The sequence below is a fragment of the Taeniopygia guttata genome, chromosome 2 (assembly GCF_048771995.1).
Source record: "Taeniopygia guttata chromosome 2, bTaeGut7.mat, whole genome shotgun sequence".
Taxonomy (NCBI): domain Eukaryota; kingdom Metazoa; phylum Chordata; class Aves; order Passeriformes; family Estrildidae; genus Taeniopygia; species Taeniopygia guttata.
The window spans coordinates 23,373,269-23,397,235 of NC_133026.1; the positions used below are offsets into that span (position 1 = coordinate 23,373,269).

At 38.2% G+C, this 23,967-nt stretch overlaps 1 protein-coding gene across 7 annotated transcripts in view; it reads left to right on the forward strand.

The window, feature by feature from the left end:
• Positions 1-1,817: 1,817 nt before the first annotated feature.
• AKAP9 (A-kinase anchoring protein 9) overlaps positions 1,818-23,967 on the forward strand; it is a 105,238-nt gene continuing 83,088 nt past the window's right edge. For 6 of the 7 annotated variants that reach the window (XM_030264660.4, XM_030264665.4, XM_030264662.4 and 3 more), the window contains exon 1: positions 1,818-2,235. In XM_030264660.4, the coding sequence (XP_030120520.4) occupies positions 2,188-2,235 (48 nt within the window). In that variant the 5' untranslated portion in view covers positions 1,818-2,187. The remainder of the gene's footprint in view (positions 2,236-23,967) is intronic. The other variant, XM_030264663.4, reaches the window with a different exon arrangement.

Below are 23,967 nucleotides of genomic sequence, written 5' to 3' on the forward strand. Positions count from 1 at the left end.
TTTCCACATAATTCTATTATAGTTTGTCAGTATGGTTTTCATTACTTTCATAGTCATGAATTAGGTGTTAAGCTAAAATCTAATAGAATTACATGGATATAAGTCTGTAAGTAAAAGGAAAATTTGGCCTATCAATTCTTAGCATTAACTCAAGAACCCATTTAATTATAGGATTAGGGATGTTTGTAATTATGTTCTAAATGGGATGTTTACTGATAAATTAATAATTTATTTTTAAATCTAAGTATCATGTGTGTGTGAAATTTTACTGACATCTACAACAGGGGCCTCTAACAGCCAAGAGGAATGTCACTGACACAGAAATGGTGATTTACTTTTCCCTCAGGGGTGTCCGGGACTTCGTAGTTGCTGGGGAAAAAACTTCTATTTGTACAGGCTTTGAGGGTGTACTTCAATTTACTGACTCAGGAACATTTTTTTAAAAAATTAACTCAAATTTATGTTCCTATAAAAATCTTTCCTCTTTGATTAATTCTTATTTTCACTTGCTGCTTTTCTCTATAACACGATTTTCCTGTAGTGAAATGGTAACACGATTTTCCTGTAGTGAAAAGTCTGAGAACTTTATCTGAAACATATGTCTTGCTTCAAATATGAAACAACAGATAATGCAGACATTTTTCATTCCCTATGATGGATGGTGTTTTCTTTTTACATAAATGGTATACATTCCTTTTTGATTAAAGGTTGAGAACATTGTTTTGTAAACACAGGAATACACACAACCTGTACCTATTAACTAATTATTTCAGACTTTTCCATGAAATGTAATGGAGGAGGAAAGGAAAATCCTTCAAAATGTCAGATTGTAGGTTTAGTTTACTTTGGTAGTAATACGGGTGTTTTGTTGCTAGGACACCTAATTGACTTTTTTTTTTTAATTTGTTCCTGGTCAGTAATACTGTGCAAATACTGTTGTCTTTTGTAAATTTTTTTGTTTGTTTTTTTGGGCGTATCCTGTCTTTGGTGGAAAATTCAAGCAAGGAAAGAATGTATATAAAGGAACCATGTTCAAAAGATCAGCAAAGCTGAGATCTAAGTTAATTCAGAAAGACTTTGAATTTTGCATCTAGTAAACCAGCATGATTCCAAATGCAGAATAAGGAATCCGTTCACACTGCTGCTCGTACACGTTCCAGGGAAGCCTTTTTTCTTCCTTTGTGTGTAAGCCTGTGCCATCTATCGCACCATCACAAGCCGAACCCACCTCAGGGGGAACTGAAAGAAAAAGCACAATAGGACCACGTGACACAAAGTGCTATTAGCCTTTCAAGGCACACATTAAGTAGACTATTAAATTATCTCAGAATATTGCTCTGTATTTGCTGAGGTATAGAAATTGTATGAGCATTTAATAGCCACGTGCCATATTCCCCATTGTGCTTTTAACACACTTCTTCCAACCCGTCAGGCACGATGAGTGCATGGTAAGTAACGTTAACATGGGGGGCTACACATCCTTTGTTGTCATCCTTACACAGTCTGCGGCACACGCTCGGGAAGCTTAGGGCGAGCTGTGGGATCCCTGCAATTGTGTGAGCCGCGCGCAGGAGCAGGACAACACCTGGAAAATCGGAACTGTCAGAATTAGCCTTCTAGCCAGAGACACGGCACTGGCGGGGAAGCAGAGCTCGGGCGCTGCCCGTTCAGAGCCCTGTGTCGCAGCCCAGCGAGCGCCGGCCCCTCGGCGGTGCTGTTCTTTTGTGGGCAGCGGGACCCCCGCCTCTGCCCGCAGGGCGGGAGGTGTGGAGGGGGCGTGGAAGGGGGTGTGCCCGCGGTGCCGTCCGCGCCCGCTGCCCCCGGCGCCGTCGCCGCCCTGCAGGGGTCAAACCCGCTCCTCCGGGGGCGGCTCCGGCGGGACTCGGCGGCAGCCGGGCGGGCGGGGGTCGCCGGCGGGCAGAGGCGCCGGGAGCGGCCGGGGCTCGGGGAGGAGGGGCCGGCGGCGGCGGGAGGAGGAGCGGGCGGCCACACGTCACTTTCCCCGGCCGCGTGTTTACGTGGAGCTGAAGATGGCGGCGCCGGTGGCCCAGCCACGGCAGCTGTCGTCGCTGTGAGGCGGGAGGGGACCGGACCGGACAGCGAGCGTGTGCGCCCCGGCTGAGGGGAGGGCGCGGGGCGAGCCCCTCCTCTGCTGGCGGTGACACCCTGCTCTCCCGCACAGACGCCATGGAGGACGAGGAGCGGCTGAAGAAGCTGGAGGCTGGGAAAGCCAAGGTAGGAGGAGGAGGCGGTGGCGTGGCGGGGAGACAGCGGGGTGAGGGCGGGGGAGGTTGTCAGCGGGGCCGGGCCGAGCGGCGCGGTGCGGCGGCGGAGCGGGGCTGCGGCAGGGGCTTGGCGCGAGGCCCCGCCGTGAACAAAGCCGCGGGCGGAGGAGGCGCTTGGTGCCGCCCGCCCCGCGCTCCCCCGCCCGCCGCGGGGCCGGGCCGCGCTCCCGGCCGGGCGGTGGAAGCCGGTGCCCGGCGACACCGCCCCCGACACCTGGCGTGCCACAGGTGCCGGTCACGGGGCCGGACGCTGACAGCCCGGACAGCGCCCGCTGCGGCGCCGGACGGAGGAAGAACCCAGGAGGAGGAGGAGAAGGAGCGTTAACCTCATTACCCTTCTCATCGTGGCGCGAATCTCCTTTACCTCATAAGCCTGGGAAACCCTGTGAACCTGTAAGGAAGTTTATGAAACCGACAGCTGTTCTCAGTGTGGAGCTAATGCTGTGTGGGAGCCTCAGGAGGCCGAGGATTAGCGGTGCCCCCAGCAGGGCGGCGCGGTGCCCGTGCCGGCGGGCCGGGAATGCCGTGACTCACCCGCGGGACCCCCGGTGCCCGCAGCCGCCACCGCTGCGGGGCTGTCTGGCGGCTCCGGCGCTGCTCTGCGGGCTAACCCAAGGGTTAGTCGGGGAGCTTATCATTTTACCCCGAGCATGGCTCAGTACACACTGGCTGCGCAGCAGTTCGCCTTCTGGGCAGCAGACCAGACTACACTTCAGGACGACCTGTTTTTAACTTCAAAGAAAGCTTTGGTGTGGTCAACGAGATAAGCTAATTAATGGCATTCTAGATAAAATTAGTGTTTTGACGTTAGGCATCATCTATTTCCTTCCTGTAGTCATAACTAAATGATAAGCGTTCAGAAGGTGATCAGTCATTCATGCTAAAGATATGCATGTAACTTGGCAGGAGCTAATAGTTGAGGCAAAACGAATACAAGGTAAAGATGAAACTATGAAGCATCATTTTCACATCTGATTTATGCAGACTATAGAAAAGATATAGTTCATCTGCAAAGTATTAAATAGGTACTTTGCTGTATTAGTAACAAACTTCTTAACTCAGTGTGTTTCTCTTAACTCAGTGTGTTTGAGTTAAACATATGTTGGGAAAATCTCCTAGATGGAGTTCTGTGTTCATATAGAAAAACCCTTCTTTAAAAGCTTAGTGCAAGAGTGGTGTTTGCACAACATTATATAGTACTCATAAAAGGCACTGGGACAAATTAGATCCTGGTGGCAGTACATTCTGTCACAGATTGGCTAATTCTTTTGCAGAAAATTAGAAAGTAGTTCATAAAGAAAATGAATGAAGTAGATTTTCCAGTATTATAAAGCACAATGAAGAATTTAGATTTTTCTGCCCATGTTGGGCTGGGGTTAACACAGAAAATTAATGACAATTACTGAAAATTGAACCAAAAATTTACTCTAGCAGGAATTCAGTGGCTTTTTATCAGACTTTGAGAAAAGACATGTACCTTTACTAATTTATTCTGTATTTTAAGAGTACTGTTATAACTTTCACAATTGTTCTAGTCTTTTCTGTCTAAAACCTAATGCTGTTCTTGTAAGTATTTGCCTGAAGACTTTAGTATTCTATGCTTTTAAATGTCCCCTGTGACTTAAGTCATTATCACTCTTTAAAGCTATACATGGTTTTTGTGAAAAGGTACTATAAAAGCAGTGTGAGTTTTTTCAGATTTTTTTTTTGTGTCCTGTGTTGCATTTACCCCCTTTTTACATGTGAATGTATGTGTTGTATAGTGGAGATTAGGTCACAGTCTTTCAGTGACAAATATCACTGATAAAAGCAGAAAAGAAGAAATTGTGTTAGCAAAGAATGAAAGCAGGAGTTGCTCCTGCAGCTGCTTTTCTCTTTTTCAGGCACATTCACAGTGTAATCAGTGCATCTCCTAAAATTGCTTGGCTCCAATGGATTATCTTCTGAAAACCACAGCAAAAGCATCCAGAAAACTTTTGAGCTTTATCACTTGAGAGTTATTTAAATAAAATAGCTGAGAAAATATGTTTAAGTATATGTGCCAAAAAGTGCAGATATTGCTATACTGCAGACACCTTAAACCATCCACCTGAAATGACAAACTTTAAATAAGATGTTCCATAAACTGCAGGATCAATGTAGGTGATTGGGAATCTGGTGAAAGAGCCTAGTAGATGCCATGAAGGTGGCACACTAACAGTGGAGCTACTGTGCACAATTGATTTGGATTCTGGTTTGGTTTGGGTTGGTTTTTCCTTGTAAAGTTGACACTGCTGAATCTCAGTGTCTGCATATTAAACTATATGAACTTGCTTGTAAAGCAGCCATTTGGTTGTTTTCTAATATCAAGTAGGCAAACGTGGTATTTGGTTTTGTGTGAATTTATCTAAAATGGAACTTCGTCTTGATGTCTTCAAGACACTGTCCCCCCACACTGATCTTTTAAAGAGAAGTGTATTAAAAGTGGATTTTCTGCAAATTAATTTTCTTCTGAGTCCTCTATCATTCCTGGAAACGAGAAGCTGCATTGTGAATCTTACCTTGATTGAATGGTGCTAAGTGTATTCAAACCTGGCAGAATAGGTCTAAGTGTGAACACACAGCCTTTGCCAGTACATAATTTGAAAATTGGAATAAAAAGTCTTGATGGAGGCTCACCAATTTTCACGTGTACCTGCTGATTCTGGGAGACTACACCAGAGTCTGCATTATGAAGCAGTTTGTACCACATGTTTTTGTTCTGTCTGCTAAAGCCTGCAAAGGCAAGGGTGGCACAAAGTTAAACCAAATAAATTACACACTCCTTTTTTCAGACCTGTAGTCATTCATTTTCTTTTGCCATGAGGTAAATCTGCTGAATATTAACCCAGCTTCTATAAATGTCTGTCTTCCTTCCATTGAAAATGATCTCTCAGTTCCTGTATAGAACTCTCTTCTCCCCCAAATAGGCTGTTTCTGTATCTTGTCTCATGATGTCATTATGGAAGCAAGAACAGTGTTTGTTAGAAAGGCCAGTTAAGGCAAACAGTGTTGGCTGTGATGGAAAGTGGAAGGGAGAAGATGTGTACCACCAACAGAAATATAGCTGTATCCTGAAAGGTTGATCAGTGCCTTAAAACACAGTGACATAAGAAATCCATCAGATGTGTTTTGTGCCTTGCTGAGGAGATTCTGGAATATTGTTGATGGCCTGAGATAGTGAATGTGTAAAAAAGGACGATACAGGATGGTGGTTGAAGATCTTGGTATGGCATACTACGTGTGGATTCCTGTGTGCACCAGTTTGTTTGGAAACTCATCTAACATTAAAGAGGGTACTATTTATGGTAGTTGGATTGGGTATTTTAATTTCATGTATGTATTTAGCAGCTTAGTGACTGGCTTTTCTTATTAGGATGTGGGACTGTCTTGATCAGCTTTCAAAACTACAGAGTTTGCTAGCTTCAGAATAAAACCACGGTGATTAGATTCCCTTGTCAGAAAGTGGCTGAGGGTGTTTTGGTGTAAAGCTTTTGAAATTTATAAAAATATTTTAATTTCTATGTACACAGACACACATGAAAGGCACAGCTATTATAACTGGCAAAACTGAGATGAAGCTATCAATAGCAGGTTTTATGGAATGATCCATTTTACAGTACTGAAATTTAGTTAGCAAAGTATTGAAATAAGTGTTTAAATTTCTAGTGAGCAAAGGGCCCTCCATAGCTATATGGTTGCTTTTCCTATGGGAGGGGTGAACAAGGGAGAGATGCTAATACACTTTGTAAGTTCTTTTGGGTTGGTCTAGGATTTCAGGTCTGATGTTAGAAATACATAATTTAGTGTTTTGATTTTCAAAGCTTTAATGAATGTTTGAAATACATTATTGCAGTGTTCTAAGAAACTGTGTAATTGATGGAGAACCTGAAGAAATTAGTGAGTTGGTTTCATTTAAACCATCAGCTTGAGAACAGAGGCTGTTACTGCTTTTGATCTGTACCAGAAAATTACTGAGCTGATAAAGCAGTGATGTTGGTTGCAGAAGCTCTAATGGCTCTCAGTAGACAAGTATTACAGGTTGTATAACTAATTTGGCAAGTTATCTTTGCAAATTGAATAGTCAAAATAAATAATTGCATATTTTGTCATCTGGTCATGCATGTCAGTATTTCAGATGGCTGAAGATGAAAATTACATGTATTATTAAAATGTATTAAAATAATACATTACATGTATTATTAAAAGAGTCTGGGAATCTTTGCTGTTTGCATTGCTGTGTCTTTCTTTTTTGAGGGAAGAAAAAGATTTTCCTCACTCTTCTCTAGCCTCTTTGGACTGAGTAGTTTTGGAAGTCTCAAGGAAAGGTGTTGATATGTTGGGGTTTTTTTAAATAAAACACTCAGGCAAACATGGAATAATTATGTGACTCAGTCATTAAAGCTCTAATCAAAATCCCCCAGAAAAACTCAAAGTATAGATTGTATAAAACACAGTCCTTTTAAACTCCCTGTAATATACCTGAAGAGGAAAAAAGGCAGTATCTCAGTAGTTGTTAGAGTTTTTCATCACTGAAGTCACAGATCACAGAATATCCTGGGTTGAAAGGGGCCTACAAGGATCATCAAGTTCAACTATTAAGTGACTTAAGGCAGTTACATATGAGGATTGAACCAACAACCTTGGTGCTATCAGCTCCATGCTCTACCCAACTGAGCAAATTTAAGGGTCCATGAAATGAAATAAATTTAAAACTTACATGTTATTAAATAGCTGGGCTATTAACACATCATCTTTTGCTTTCAAGTGTAGACTGTTCGTTTTGTTTATCCTGTCTGCCTCAGATAACTTGAGCAAAAATAAACAGAATTATGGAAGGAGGAATTTACTTTTCAGTCTCCATTTTCCTACTCTGCTTTTCTCTAAAAATAAGTCATATTTGCCATATCACAAAGAGCTGATTTCATCATAAAGCCCTAGTCATTGTGGTCACTCTTCATAAATTATGGATGGAAGAAGCTTTTTGAGGTAAAAGTTCTCAGCATGGCAGTTGTGCTTTCTGTATCTGAAGATGTTGGTGTGTATTAACAGACAAGACAGGAAACAACTGGATCTTTCATGAGTTTCCTGGAAAGGTGCGGGAAGGCTTTGGCTTGAGAGTACAGTGAAAGGGAAAAAACACTATAATGAACAATTTATTTTAAAGAACTCTTTTTCTTGCACATGAAAATCCTCAGAAATCTGTATCTAGTTCCTAGGCATTCTTTTGTTGTCCTGCAAAGCTATTGCTTTTCTAGGTCCTTCTGAACTTGTGGGGTTTGATTTCTTTTCATTTACAGGCTTCAATCTGCTCACTCCAATCTGCATCTCTGTCAAACTTAAATGCAAATAATAGAAGGTATGTGGAATTGCATGTGTATATTTTGATTATGAACATGAGTAAGCTTAAAAGCTTACTTTGTGTTGCAGAGAAAATCACAGGTATAAGGACTGAACATTGCCCTGGAGAGAACACATGTGGTTTTAAAATTTATTGAGTAAAAGTAGATAGGACAGAAATTGAGTAGAGGTGAGAAAGGAACAAAGTGTGAGGTGTTCAGCTTGTTGTGCATGCATTTATTTTTGTTCAAAACAGTGGATATCTAAGTTGCATTTTAGAAAAGAGATCAAATGGAAATATGTGAGACCATTTTCAAGACACATTGTATGCCTAAGAGCAAAAAAATTAGTATGATTAGTTTAATTTTTCTTTTGAGGTTGATAGGTTACCAGGTCATTACAGTTTACTCAGTGTTCTTTTTTTTTGCTTTGAAGAAATAAAAAGAAAGTTTAATTTTTTGTGGACTCTATTAGGTACTTGTTAAAAAATAAAAGGTACTTCAATTGAAATCTGGGATTTCAACTCTCTTTTAAATTGAAACTACTAGAAGTTTTCCTGTGGAAAAAGATTGTGGGGTTTTTTCACATTGTTTTGATGTCCATTTCCCTCATTCCAGAAATCTGTTCTTGCTTTTGATATAGGGCTTAATTATTAGTTTTAATGTTTTTATCAAAGTGCCCTTTTGTTCAAGTCTTTAAAGTAGCTCTCTATTTTCCAATAGTGGTGCAAGGTAGAACGAGCTGTAATTTACACTTGTTTTCTTCTGTGAATACAGAGAAATATAACTTGAAAATAACCTTTCTTCGTTTGCCGGCTTAGAGAGAATTGTTCTTTAATCCAAAATGCTTGTGAATTTTACAAAAACAGAGAAATAAGTCAATACAGTATTGTTAATAGCACTATGAAAGCAAGAAATGGCATTGTAAAACTGCAATTTAAAATGTTTTGTTGTTCCTTTTGTAAGGAGGAGGAATTACAGAAAAGAAAGCACAAAGTTGCTCTTTGCCTGCTTTCAAGACTGTCTTTGTTTTAGTACGAGTCTCTCTCATTTCTGTGGCCTTCTTTCCAATTACTTGTTTTTTTAGTATGCGTGTTGCAATAGCAAAACCGAGATGACTGCAACATTTATTTCCTTGTTATAACTAGAATCTAGAGAAGTTTGTTTGTTGGTACTTATTTGGAAATAAGTTTGATCACCACCACAAATTAGTTCTGAATGATTTTTACTAAAGTGTATCTGATACTCTAAGGAAATTGAACTTTTTGGCATATGTAGGTGTTGCGAGGAAATCCTGTATTTTTTCCTGACAGGGTATAACCAAACAATCAGTTGCTTTTAAATATTGATGTACAAAGGTATTAACTGTAGAATAATACATGGTTACTCTAGCATCTTAGAGTCTGGAATAGTGAAAAACCTGATGAAAATGAGGACAAAAGAAAATAGGTTGCTGAAGTAGGTCCAACTTCGTTGAACTACTGTATATTGCAACATAAGATTATATATACTTGTAACACAATTATTGAGAATCCTAATTTAGGGTCTGAAAGCTCTGTCTTAAATATCTGCCCCACAGAGTTCAAGGTATTTATGTGTATTTGTTGCAAAATAATTTTGTTACAGATACATGCTGGCATGTCACTTTGAATTTGGAATGATAAATGTACCACAGTTCAACAAAACACAATTGATATTTGCAGTCTTTTAACTGCTATGCTGAAACATAAGTAGTTATTGAAATTTATGTTGATGAGACACTTGTCTGTTGACTGCAAAGAGTTGGCACATTCTATTGTGTTGATGCTTCTGGTGTTCCTGTTTATTGAAGGAAATATTTGGGAAACTTCATTTTCCTGTGATTTCTTGAGAAGCTAACATTTTATTACTACCTTTCCTACAACAAGTGGAGAAAAGACTGAAAAATTAATAAAAATGTTCAGATTTCTTAGAATTCTTAGTTTCTTGGAAGTATTGAATGAGTTGTCCTGCTTCTCTCCTCTTCTAAAAGGGAGCCCCAGCAAGCTTCCTTTGGATGGAACAAATGCAACAGTTGTCAGCTGGGCAAAGGAATGTGAGACTCTAGATACCAAACACTAAGTTGAGGGTAGTGAGGGAGTGATCAAATCCCAGTTATCCCAGTTGTAACAACATGAGTTGTAACATCATGGCAAAACAAAGAAGAGGTGGTCTATTGGTCTGTGCTTCTAAATCTCAGAACATGAAGAAATTTTAAAATTCTTGACAATGGGAAATCATAATGATAAAGAGAATATATACCATTTCCGTGATATTTTTAGAGGAAAGCTTAGATTTGATGAAAACTGTGCTGCCATGGCAAAATTAAAATTACAGAATATCTCAAACTATGATAGCCATAGAAAACCAAGAAAATTGGTGGAGTTAAAGAGATGGAGTAGATGGGATTGTTCTGGCATTGAGCATGTTTCTGTGCAAATATTGATAAAACAGGTGTTCCAGAGAATAAGCAGAGTAAGTGCATAAAATTTTATTCAAATCAGGGGTAGGCTGTGATTTGATGGAAGTGGTTATCCCTTAATCCTGGCTTTGCTGACCTTTTTACTTGTCATTAAACTCTCTCTGTGAAGAAACCTCCAGTATCTAACCACAAAACAAGGGGAAAATATTTAAGAATTTCTAAAGCCATTTAGGTTGTCTAAGGAAGGTAACTGGTTTAACATAAAACCTATATATTTGCATTGAGAATATATATTTTCAATTAAAAGGTACACAGGAGAAATGTCTTACTATAACAGGTAATGCTTAATAACAATGATAAGGAAACCCTGTTTGGTCTGTTCAGTTGTACGCTGTGTTAGCTAGCCTAGTTTGCTGCATTAAAAGAAATGAAGGATGTCCTGATACAAGACTCCTTAAAGACGGATGTGTTAGATTTTCGTAATTATTTGGAATATATTCTAGGAATTCAATATAGTTTTCTTAAAAAGAAATCCAAGCAAAAAACCAAAAACAAGACTCCTCAGACAATTGCAGTTTTGTGAGCAATATCAATGTCTTTGTGAGCTTGCTTTTCTCATAATTCAGCAGCGTGTAAAAAGTGATAAAAGCCTGTCAAAATAATACAAGCCTGTCAAGCCTTGAACACTGAGCATGAAATTCATGCAGTTGGTTCTTCCCTTATGTCTTCTCAGCTCCTCACAGAGCTGTCTCTCTCTCACAAGCTGCACTTTGTGGGCATTATTCTCACTCTGTCCATTCAGTGCCAGACTTGCCACATGGTGGGAATTAATGTAAAAGTGATATAAACAAGGTGGGAAAATGGTGAAGCACAACTGAGTTGGATTTGTTCTGAAATATTTGCAATTTAGTAAAAAAGAAAAGAAACAAAACCATAAACATTTCTTAAAATGAAAATTTAAGTTTTTGTATGGAGTTGAAGCACAGAGATGGCCAGAATGTGTATGAATAATTGCTTAAAAATGTACCAAAATTTTCCAGAATTTCTGCTTTAGGCAACTGAACACAATGTTCCTGAAAAAATTGCATTGACAACTGGATGGAAGTCATCACATCACTTGTTTTTATTAACAACGAATGGCTATCAGTTCCTGCTTAGCATGAACTGAATTTGAACAATTTATCTGTATCTGAAAAGGTGATTGTCTTGTTGCCAAAGATGTAACCTCTCAGGTTCTGTGTCAGTTGGTGCTTGTCAAGTTGAAAAAAATTATGATCTTCTGTTGGTTATTAATAAAGCCTTATTTAGAGAGAGTCTGTTCATTCTAAAGGTGCCTCTTTCCTTCAGACTTCTTGGTTAATGAGAAATTAGATGCAAACACAACTCTTGAGATCTTGCTGTGCCTTTACATGTTTTCTCTACCTGTTGGGTTTTATTTCTCTCAGTTTTTGATCTTTAAATATCTCTGTCACAGCTACATTTTTACTAAAGAGGACACCGTGGAGAGGAAAAATGTAGATGTATTCTACATAAATGCAACTAAATTATTTCCTCTTAGGATGAAAAAGTTAAATTTACATGAATCAGGATAATGTAAACAGTGCATAGAGACTTAAAGTAAATCAACATTTTATGCTTTTTCTAACATCCAAAAATACTTTTGTTGACCCTTCTCAGCTAGTATCTAATAAATTCTTCTTCCCCATTTAGTATAATGACTAAATGTTACCATGCAGGAGGAAGGAAAAATATGTATTGTTGGGTAGTGCAGGACTTCTGCTGATAAGGAAAAACATGCAGTGGGCTGCAGCCCCCTTGAAGCATCAGCGCAAATGACAAATGCTTTTGTGATTTAAGTTTTCTGGCATTAGCTACCTAGAGAAGTCTGGGCAAAGCCTCTTCAGATACAGATTCTCTCCATGCAGTTCTTTATGTGTTGCTGTATTTATTGTTGCATCTTTAAAGCTCTGTGCTCTAGAAATGGTAGTTTTTAAAGTTAACTGATTAGAATTTGCAGTTGAATAATTGCAGTGTGTTGTGGAAGGACAAACTATGGGAGCTGGAATGGAGTATTGATTAGGATTCCACAGGATGTAGTTCTTGCCTGACTACAATTTTCTATAGATGTGTCAGGATTTTTGTTGTGGGATTCTAATCAGTATTCATGATTTTTGAGAAACGGTTGATTATCTCCAGCCTTGGCTCCCTGGAATCCACATTGATGCTTGGTAATACACTGTAACCACGGCTGCAGTTATCCTGACCTTACCACTAAGACTCTGTATATGCTCATTAGAGAGTCTCAAAAGACTGGCAAAGACTGCTCTTTAAAAGAATGAACAGACTTCTCTGAATGAATTGTCAACATTAAGGTCCTTGGGGATCTGCACAACTGTTAATAGGAGACCCCCTTTAGGTAACTAGGGTTGATCTGACAGAACTTGCTGAAAGTGTTAAAGATTTTTGACATTGTGTGACATCATCTTATAAGCAAAATAAAGACTTGGTTAAGGTACAATCATCATTTCATGTTACAAATGAATAGAAAATTTGGCTTAGCATTATTTGTTTTAATGGCTTACTCTCAAAGTAGGTGGTCATTCAGTCTTCCACAAAGCCTGTGTCACTCAGTATTTACATTATTAGCTGTGGAAAGAATGTGTGTTTGTATGTACACAGTACTAAACTGAAGTGGGTGGCAAACATGGTGAAGAGGCTTAGACTTCAAAATAATCTGGTGCAAAAGGATGTGGAAGTAACACTCAAGGCTTTTTTTGCTTTTTTGTGGTAAGGACTGTCCTAGGGTTTCCAGATCCTCAGTCTAATGGGAGTATTGGAGGTCTGATTTATTATCCATTGTACAGGTCAAACTGGGGACCACTTAAGCAATTTTGATGTATAAACATTTATGGGACTGACTACAATGCATCCCAGCATCCTGCAGAAGTTGGGTGCTATTGTTACAAGGCTATTTCCTTGCTCATCTTTGAAAGGTCACTGCCTTCAGAGATTTCAAATGAAGCAGGAGGAAAAAAGCAAACATCAGCTCCATATTCAGTAAGGGTGAGAAGGAGTACCAGGATCTGTAGGCAGGTCAACCTGGCTGTAGTGCCTGGGAAGATGATGGAGTAGATCTTCCTGAAACCCATGTTCAGGCACAGGAAGGCCAAGACTGTGATTGGAATTTATCAAGGTTAAGTTAATTGTCCTCTGTAATAAACTGAATGTCTCAGTAGATGGGGAGAGAATGGTGGATTTTGTTTACCTTGACTTTCAGGAAGGCTTTTGATGTGATCTCTGTTTGTACAAACTGAAGATAGCTGTCTTGGATAGATGGTCTGCAAGGTGGGCAGGAAATTAGCTGGACTGCTCTGCTCAGATTGCTGAAGCAAAGTCCAGCTGGTGGTAAGTAGTGTTCTTCAGGTGTACAGTTGGATATTTTGTAAACGACCTGCAGAACTGGGGGGAGTGTGCCTTCTGTGTGCTCATGGATGATACTGCGGTAGTGAGAGGTTAATGAATTGCAGCATAGGGCTTCTTATCAAAGACACTTTGACAGTCTGAAAGAACAGGCTGGTAGAAAACTCATGAAGTCTTAGCAGCCTGAAAGATGGCAGAGGAAAGTTCACACACTTTTCCATCGGCAGAAAAGAGGACTTTAAAATTCCATTTCATTACAGGGCTGTAAAAGTAGCCTTCAGAATATTCCAGTGACTGAAAGAGGTGATATTGTGTGATCCACTTTGAAGTCAGGAAGAGATCCTGCATTTCTCAGTAGTGGCCAGCAGTGTAGTTTTCATGTCCTGAAACAGGAGGAGGACCCCCAAAACTGATTTCTGCCTGCATCCCAATTTTGGAATATTTTTTGTTCTCACGACTTCTTTAAGCCAAATTGTGCTTTTCTAATGTGGTCAGTTGGGTAGGTACTGTTCTTGGGTTTTACCTGAAACAAGGTAAGAATAACTTGAGGAACAGAATTATGTTATGATAATGGGCAGATGTGATCAAATACTAGTTGAGAAATGAAGGGGTTCTGTTTTACCTCTCTCCTATTCCTCCCCAAGTAATTATTTCATTGCAGCATATATTGGGGTGGTGGGAGAATAACATTCAAATACTTGATTTCACAGTGCCAGATTAGACACAATATAAAACTAATTAAAAAATTATCTTCATCTACTTAGGTTGGGGAAGAACACCTCTTGAACTTGAACCATAATGTCCATGTAACTAGTTGTGTGAGGCAAATGGATTTCAAGTGTTTTACAAGAAACCAACTTGAAGTAATGTACAGAATGCTACAAAACAAGTGAAAGTGAATTTATTCTGGGGATTTTTCTTTGGTTGAAAACATATAGATTTTGCTCATAATTATTTCTTACATAAATTCATGTAAAGAATAGCATAAATGAGTCTGGTAATGTAAGTAGTTTGAATTTAGGATACCATTATTAGAAGCATGAGAATCATTACTTTCTTTCTCAAAGCTTTTAATTTACTACGTTTTTAGTTTTAATGTTAATAGTTCAATCTTTATAAAAATGAAAAATGTCAACCTTAAATTTTAAACATGCAAGACAATTAATAAATGGAATAAAGTGTCTGTGTTGCATACAAACTTGCAGGTTGCCAGTAATTCGATTGACAAGCACAGTGTGGAGTTACTGGCAACTGTTGCTTCTGCATACTTTTGTATTTTTAGAGTTGCCTTCTAACTGGCAGGCACAGATGGCCATAGGTTATGAGTTTTGTGTGCTTCTGAATTAAATATACATTTATATGGTATTTTAAGTTTCATTGTCTCAATATCTTGGGTTAATTACTCTGTATGGGTTTTGGTATTAATTGGGAATTTAAGAGTTGGCATATTTAGAACTAATAAGAAGAGCATTTGTTCTCATTAAGCAGTCATTTATTTTGTGGTAGTAGAAGTTGTTTAAAGTTTTCTTGAAAGAAATTACTCAGATTTGACACCTTTATCGTGCTGATAATAAAGAATGTTCTGCCACAAAGAGTAAGCTGTTTCAATGGTATTAAAGTCAAAAGACCATAAAATATTTAGGACTGCTCTTACCTAGAGTTTAAAATGCTTTTAGAGAAACCCTGTGAACTTCTGTTTGAAATACCAGGCTTGTTCTGCTCGTCTTTGGAATTCAGTGTGGTGTATAACTTTTTTCCCCTCTCAGATTCCTGTTAAAAATGAGGGATAAAGTCTCTATTCTAGGATGGGATACATTTTAGTTATGTGTTTAATACAAATAAAATGACAATTGAGAAGAAAAACTAGCACATAGGAGATGTGAAAGTAATTTCTCTTTTACCAGAACCAGACTTGCCTCTTTCCATCCATTGTTACCAAAATTTAGATTGAAATGTATCCTTGCTTTGAGCTCAAGGAAAAGGTAGACTCACTTTTTCAATGCCTTACAATCTCAAAAATGTTTTCCTGAGGTTATTTTTTGGGGAAGAAGGGCAGCATGGGAAGAAAATTACAGAGTAAGGCAAACATTCACTAACCACCCGATTACTTCTAATATTTAATTGCATAGTTCCATTGCTTTTTAGACTGTACCTATTCTGTAAGGCATTTCTTTTGACTTAAGTATTTTTTAAGACCTAAATATAGTGGAATTAACATGCTTATATGCTTAACTGTGTTACTGTATTGCAGTTGTTTTCTTAAAATAGTTACCCTCTAAGAACTCCAAGGGATTAATTAAAGGCATCTCCAGCTGTTGATTTAACTGTATTTAGTCAAACAGCTGATACAACTATATACTTATTAAAGAACAGGTGTTAAACCAGTTGCTTTAAGACAAAATAAATTGAAGTTACTACATAAGCAATGTTCAAATTGTTAGTAAATTTATTTTGGTGATACATACCAATATCTGTCTGATTACTCTGCTGCTTTCCAGAAATTGAAATTCTGAATAATGTTTTAATGTGTATATTTAGCTTCTAAGTTGCTAGTATGGTGGAAAATAAATGTTTGGGGCATATTTTTTTCATAAGCCTGACTGACACTCACTATCTGTGAAAGTCCATTGCTTCTTTTTGTATTTCTTGTGTTCTGTGGCATATTCATCTTTATAGTTTATTTAAATATTTAATTGTGAACAGTTCATGAAGTATGATTCTGCAGGTAAGAATGAGAAAAATTGATCCTATTTGTAACTCACTGGACTTCACTGGGTCTGTAGAAATCAATTGCAGTAAATGTAAAGCCTAACCCTACAATTTTGTTGAATCAAACACAATATTGAAAGAAATTGCAACCTAGTACATAGTTTTAATGCTTAAGTGCTTTTTGCCTTCTGTTCAGGAGGGCGGTATCTGCCTTTTACTTTCAGAACATAACTTGCATCACAAGGCTGAATTAATCAAGAATTGAGTGGAGAAAAGTACTTAAAATCTTAAACGTATTTGTGATTGTACAACCTTACAAAAAAAATGTCAATGCAGAAACTTGCTAAGGAGTTCACCTGTATGAAATATTGTACTAATGGCTTCTATCTAATAATTTTTCTGTCAAGTGTGGTTTGTAGGCAATTATTTTTTCTGTTTCAAAGGCTTTAAGATGTGATACCTTTTGCAAGTTCCAGGCATTTTTGATTGTTAGTTGTTTGCTTTTGTTTTTCCTGTGTCTTCATCTGATCAGATTTATTGAGCACAGGCTTTGTCTTGATTGCTGTGTATGACTTAAGCCAGTAGAAACACACAGCAATCTATCTTCCATATGGTTGGTGTCATGTATCATGTGAACCCTACCTAATTTAGTCTACTACATGCCACCAGTAGCTGAGTTTTATTAGTTAAGAAATTCTTAAGTTTTAACACAATATCTGGCAACTTTGAATTTTGGCACCTTTTCATTAAGGTGAAGTGGTATGATGTTGTTACATATCAAGACCATGATAGGTATGGTCTCATTTTGGAGCTCAAAAATTTTATGTATTATTCTGCCTGTCACAGCCTCTACCACTTACTGTTCAGCTGTTAAGTGTTACTAAGATATGATCACTTGATAGCTTGACTTAAAACACCAGAGATCAAATTTTCTGTGCACTTCCTAAAGTCTGTCTTTTGTTTGTGTCAGCAAAACATATCACATCCTGTGCTTTCATTCATAGGAAACTGATACTAAAATTATAGTGCAGACTTACGTACACCTTTAAAACAGCAACTGTTTCAGGTAATAGAATCTCATCTACATTTATATCTTGTTTAGGGTCCTGCACTTCCATGAGCTTTCTGTTCTTAAATGGATGCCACAGCTGAAGTTACCCATAGCCTTATGTGGATACCAAAACACCTCAGAAAAGTGCCTGAAGATAAATATTGATGCTTTTGTTCCTAAAGGATGGTGGGATAGCATGTTCATACAGTCCAGGGAATAGTACTGTAACTGTATGGAAAACAACTAATGCTTTCAGAGTATCTAAATCTAATATTAGGATGAGCTTTTAAGAATGAATTAATATATAAAGCCATCTTCTGGGTGCAGATTTTTGAAATACTTTTGTGAGATGTGAAGGATGACATGGCAAAGCAGTGAAGTGTTCTAGTTCAAAAATTAGTGGAAAACATCATAAAACTTATTAAAAACTCACAATTTAGCAAAGCAGTAAAACCTTTCTTCCCTCATTCTTTTATAAAAGTTTAAAGAATTGGTAGCATTTATATCACCATTATTAACACTTATTGACAGAACTTTAGCTCTGGCCTGGAATTTACTTGCTATGGCAAGTTGGATTATTTTAGAAAAGCATAGGAAGTAGAGGGAGAAACATTTTTCTTTACCGTGTCTGTGAATCCATTTGTTAACACTGTGATAAGTCCACCTACTTCCTCACCTCCCCTCCAAAAGTTGTTTCAAAAGGTTTTGGGACATTGAAGACTTTGACTTTGTACCATTTGGGATTTTTTTCAGCCTAGCTGAAGAATATTTCAGGATCCACTTTTTAATTAAAAGTTGGTGTTAAACAGAAATCTGGTGGAGCAAGAGTGCGTTTCTTTTGATGCATAGCTTTTTTGCCTTCCTGTTGTTACTGAGCCTCTGAAACTTGGCAGAAGTGACTGATAGAAAATGCCTTTTGAGACAGCCCCCAACTGGTGATCCTCGTCACTTCATGAAGAGTAAATGAGGCTTGGTTTTATGTCAGTGCCTTTAGCCTGGATGGCCAAAGATCCTAATGTTTTAGGCTTCAAGTATCGATGATCTGTGGATTTTTTTAGAAAGCAGCATGAAACAAGCTTCTGTTGCCCTCTCATTTTTGTCTCTATCCAATCCAGTTTGTTCCAATCCAGTTATTTCCTCTTGCTTTGGGGGCATTCAGTACCAGTGGGGGTCAGATGAATTTTTTGGCCCTCAATATCACCAGAGAGGCAGCATTCTATATGAGAAGAGTAAAATTAAAAAGTAGGTAGGATCAGTATATAAATTGTTTAGGTAGAAGCAGTTTAGTTAAAGGCCAGTTGAGCAATTTTTTTTCGAGTTACTTTAAGGCATTGCTTTTGTTGAAGCAGTCCAGCATTGAAATGTGCTTGGTATACTTGTGTCAGTCATTGTAATCTGACTTAGAGTGAATTTTCATACACTTAACTTCATTCTATGTCCAGAAAATAACCCAGCTGTAATGAACTTAGCTGGTCCTAGATCTGTTCCTATTTAAACTCTTGGGATGGGGAAGAGCAGACCAGATCAGAACCACACTAATTCTGAGGCTTTCCAGCTCACAGTGCCATCTGGCGGGGTTCATTCCAGTTCAGCGCCCTTGGTAATTAGCGCTGCCAACAGTACTCTTAACTTGATAAAGACTGAAAAGAATTGCCTGAGGTGCTGTTCCTCTTATTGTCCTGTGTTGTCCTTCAAGATACCATAGCTACCTAGAATTTTAAATTCTGGTGATCTCACTGGTTTTCGTCAGAGGACTCAAGAGGAATGGCTGAACCTGAAAGACTCTCAGGCTTTTATTTAGGAAGACACTAGGATTTCTTCTTTTGAAATATTCTTATTATCATCAAGTAATTCTCATGAGCCACTTAAGTTTCCATAAGGAGAGACATTCTAGAGTCTTGTTCAAGCTTTTTTGGGAAAACCTGGCTGTGAGTGCAACATAAAAATCAGTAGATTGAAAATTCTTAATTTCTAGGTGATTATTTCTTGTTCATTCAGCCTAATGTTTCCCATTTAGTAAATTCAACATCTGTCAAATAGAGCAAATAACCTAAAGCTCTGTTTGGCTCAACAGATAAGGAGATTGAAACTTGCAAAGAACATTAATTCTTTACTTACAGGTTGGATTTTCAGCTTTATTTTGACATAATATGTTTAAAGTATTTGCAGGTTGCTTGCTCCTTTATCTTATTTTTTGGGGGGTTTTATCTCAGATTTGAAAAGAGTTGTGATGCTCTGTTATTTGTTGATTAGCAGAATAGAATCAGTAGACTTCACTAGAAAGACTTCTGTTTATTATCTGTGTTGGCAATTTTTCATTCACCTTACTTTCGGTTATCCTTTGCTTAGTACAGACATCAGGAACCTAGAAGAAGCAGGTGCTATAAACTTACCGATACTTGAGGAGTTAGTGCTTTGCCAAGACAACCCTTAGTGCTTAGACCGTCTGAGGATATGACAGAAGTGACAAAGTGCCACTTTCTTCTCTAATACCAGTTAACAGTTCAACATCTCTTCAGGGGACAGACAAGCTTTTACAAAACTTGATAGCCTAACAGCAGATGAGTTTTAAACAGTTCAAGTGGGATTTACTGCCTAAATCTCAGTGTTGCTGTCTCCATGACTCTCTCATGGGGGAGTGAGAGATTATGGCAGGTATTTTTTCAGTTCTCCACAGTAAGGTGGGATGGATAAGCTCAAACCACAGCAAATGTCCAACTGCTAAACCATGTCAAAATTTCAAATTCAGGTTGGCTGTTTTAGTTTGTCACTATGGGCTTGCAGAACATCCCAGACAAGAGTTCTTGGGACATATATGTGCTTAATAAATTATCAAAACAAATCTCACCTCAGGGCTCTGCTTTTTGTTCTTTTGCATTGCTGAAATCTTCTGTAGGAATAATTACTTACCAGTGGTCAAAGGGAGTAGGCACTTGACCAATCACTAGAGCAGGTGATTCTTAAATTAGTCCTTCATCTTTTAAGATGAGGTGGCAGTCTGTCTCAGGCTACATATTTTGGTTTCACTTTCACTCTCAGTAATCTTCCAGAATTTATACTTTATTATCATTCGGTGATTGGGGATTAGGAGCAATATCATTAGAAAAGCCTGAGCATTTCTGCCACAGGACTGGTTATGATCTATAATGATGAGTTTCATGATATATCCAAGTGTTGCTATGTACTTGCAGCCGAGTCTGTCTGGGTCTGGGATGTATCATAGTTACCACTTACACAATACAGTTTCTCACAGTGCATGTTATACATTCAGGTACAGCTTAAAGTGAATTTTGTAGCACTTGCTCTATATGCAGAGCAGCAATACCTTTCTGAGGCAAATTTGTGCCTTTTGCATTGGTGGAAAGTTTCAAGCAACACGCGACAAAAAATTCTATTTCACTTTTTCTTACCCTCATTATGCTCAAGTGCAGATACTGTTCCTATGAACACTTTCAGTCTTCTAACCAGAAAGTTTAAAATATACTTTCTATACTTAAATAAAGCATTTTCATTGAAGCACTGAAGCCAGGATTTGTTTGTTAGGCTTATTGGGCTTTTTCTGTTGTATTGTGAGGCAGTCTCAACTAACAAATGGTATTATTGTTATCAAATTCTGTTCTACAAAACAGGATTGCCTTGGGGCTTTTCAGTCATGCCATAAGTATTTAATCACCAAACTGATGTTTTAGTCCTTTACTGTGGTGGGCATTGAGAGTCAGTTCAAAGTTTAATGGTTTCTCCTTGTTGCTGCCCGGGATGCAGCTCACTCTGGGGTACTTTGCCACCTTAGCTCTCTGGTCCTCTTCAGCAGATCTATGTACCACCCCGTCAGTCCCCAGCTGTTGCTCCGATTCCGTTCCGGGTTCAGGATGTGAGTTTTTTTTATTAACTCACATGCAGCTCTTGTTGGCTTCGGCTTCCACCATGTTGAGGTCTCACTGTATGGTGGTTCTTCCTTCTGTATCTGGCTTTCCATCTGTTTGTTGTGGTCCATGAACTTGCTTAAGATGTATTCAATTTTATCATCCAGATTGTCTGTAAAGACTATTACATGGCTGCCAATTTGTCTTTCAGCCATTAACTACTGTTTTTAGCTAGAGTCCAGAAGATTCAGAAGTCCTTGTCTTTTTACATTGGATGAGTGATCTGAGTATGATCTGGTCTAGCACAGAGCATTTCTCATTGGACACCAGACTGTTTTAGAACTTCTGACAAAGAATTAAGTCCCTGTCTGTGAGGACATGTTAATCTGAAGTTTAAGCAGTGTCTGGAACATCTTTTGAAGTTATAGTAGTTGAGAAATACAAAATCATAACGTGGATCTCCATTCATGCTCTTTTTGTACTGTGTAAAAATAAAAAAGTGTAATTTTTGCTTGTAGCAGCTTGTCTGAGGTTACTTTTTTTGTCAGTCTGTAAGTTTGTGATTCCTCCTTTTGTACTTTTTCCTTAAATGAGTATAAAAAAAGAAATAGGGGTTTGTACTCAAGAGAAGCTGTGAGAGATGAACAAACTCTTTCTGTAAGAAGTGCCTGTGTAGCAGTGAATTGGAGATGAGTTTGATTTTAGAAAGTTGAAGTTTGAATCTAATAATGTTTGTGTACAGGTACATGAAGCGTGACTGTACAGCTGTACTTGTACAGGATGTGCTATACCTATGGATTTCTTCACAATTAGAAGGGTTTTTGTTTGTGGTTTTTTTTTGACAGTAACTACAGCAAATATATTTTATATTATTTCCTAACATCCTTCTTTGGAAGCACTGAGCACTTTCAGTTTCTGTTAACTGTAATACCTCTGAAAATAAGGCTGTCCAGATCTGTTATATTATCTGAGAATGTTAAGGAATAACAAACATTCATAAAGCAGCATCCAGTTTTAAATGGTGTTGAATGTGTTTCTGTTCTAAAAAGTATTTTATGCATGTGAACTAAAAAGATAGCTATTGATGCTTTATAAATGTAGCTTCATTGATTTTCAGGGATGTTTTTCAGTAATGTCTTCTACTGTTATATAGGTAGTGATTAAATGTTGCAGCTTTATTTCAAACTTTTTTTTAAGTGCTTATGAGATTAAGTTTCGCATTATGTTGGAGCCAAATTTTATTTTAACATGGACTTTTACTCTAGAAATAGTTCAGTCAGACCATATTTGTAACTAATCAATGGACAGTGTTACCCAACAGTCCAGATTGCTGGCACAAGTGCCAGAGGACAGAATCTGATGAAGGTGGCTGAATAAATAAATAATGCTGCTGTTGTAATTATAGCAGTACATTAACTGTCATAACTGACATGATTTACACAAGTAATCCTCTCAACTCTGCAAGTTAGTTCCCTTCTGTCTCAAGGATAAGTATTTAGTTCCTAATAGTGATTGATTCTTCTCCACATTTCTAACTTTCTGCCAGCTGGAGGATACTGGCTTTTAAAAGTTAAGATTGTCTTGTACCAGAGTGTTGGTAGTTTTGGTGCAGTCTGTGATGTGGCAATTGATGCTAGTATATTGGTTTGGGATTAATGAGTAGGAAGTTATAAATAGAACTAGATAAATGCATGTTTCATCGAAATACCTAGGTTCTTCTATTCAGTTGTTCTTTTGCTGTGGGAAATGATTTTGAAAAGTATACCCATTGTCAGTCTGCATGCTGCTCTCTTGTAGTCCAGTGTTTTTCTGTTTATAAGAGACAACATCTTGTAACAGAATTTAGTGCTAGTATCCATTTCCTATTTTTCAAACTGATGGAAAGCTGAATAGCTGTTGTAAATGGCACTTCTGAAAATCTGGAAATAAACAAGTAATTCTTCCTGCACAATTTTATAGTCCTTTTTTATGCATTAAAAGGAAAGAAACATATTTTCATTCTCATTTCATTGTACACTGGATATTTGAGATAAATATTTCATACAATAATTTATTTTTTTCTAAATGCTATGAAGTGAACATGCCTGTTTCCAAGAGTATTGGGTTTTCGCCCAGAAGCGGGACTTGAAAGAATCTGTAAACTGGGAATTGCAAGTTGTTAGTTTATTTAGTTGCAAAAGCTGAGAGTCAAGGAGTGAAATCAATTGTTCTTCTCTACTAAAAAATACAGGTGAAATTTTTAACGGGATTCAGTACTGCTTGCAGGATCCAAGCAAGATCTTATCAGCATGATGGGAGAAGCTGGAGGCAATGTCTTGACAGATAGGTGAACAGTATTAAAAAATGCTCTGGATTGGTTTTCATGTGTGCTAAAAATGTGTTAAGTGGATCATGGCTGACTGTTCCCGATGCTTTCCCAGGGTAAGATGCTCATTCTCTGTTGGTTCTCAGAGGCATATCAATGCAGAGAGCCTGTTCTGAATGTTCTTCAGCTTTTCTTTGCATCCTTCCTCCTCGAGTACCTCCTGTGTTTACACACTTGGCTCTTGCTTGCAATTTTTGAAACTCAGCAGAGACTTGACATTTAATTGTTTCAAAACTGCAGATTCAGAACTGATGGAAGCAGCATTAAGTTCTCCACAGGCTTAGTTGTGGTGTAATTAAGCTGGTGTGCCTGGAAGTCAGGAAGACATTGTATCAATGTGTATTTGTTTCACATTTTGTTTGCTGTGGACAAATCTATTTTTCTAGAAATACATAATCTGGAAGTATTTTTCTTTTTAACTGAAAATTTTAGTTCTAAAGAATTTGTTTTCCTTGGCTCCCATGACTGCTGGTGGAC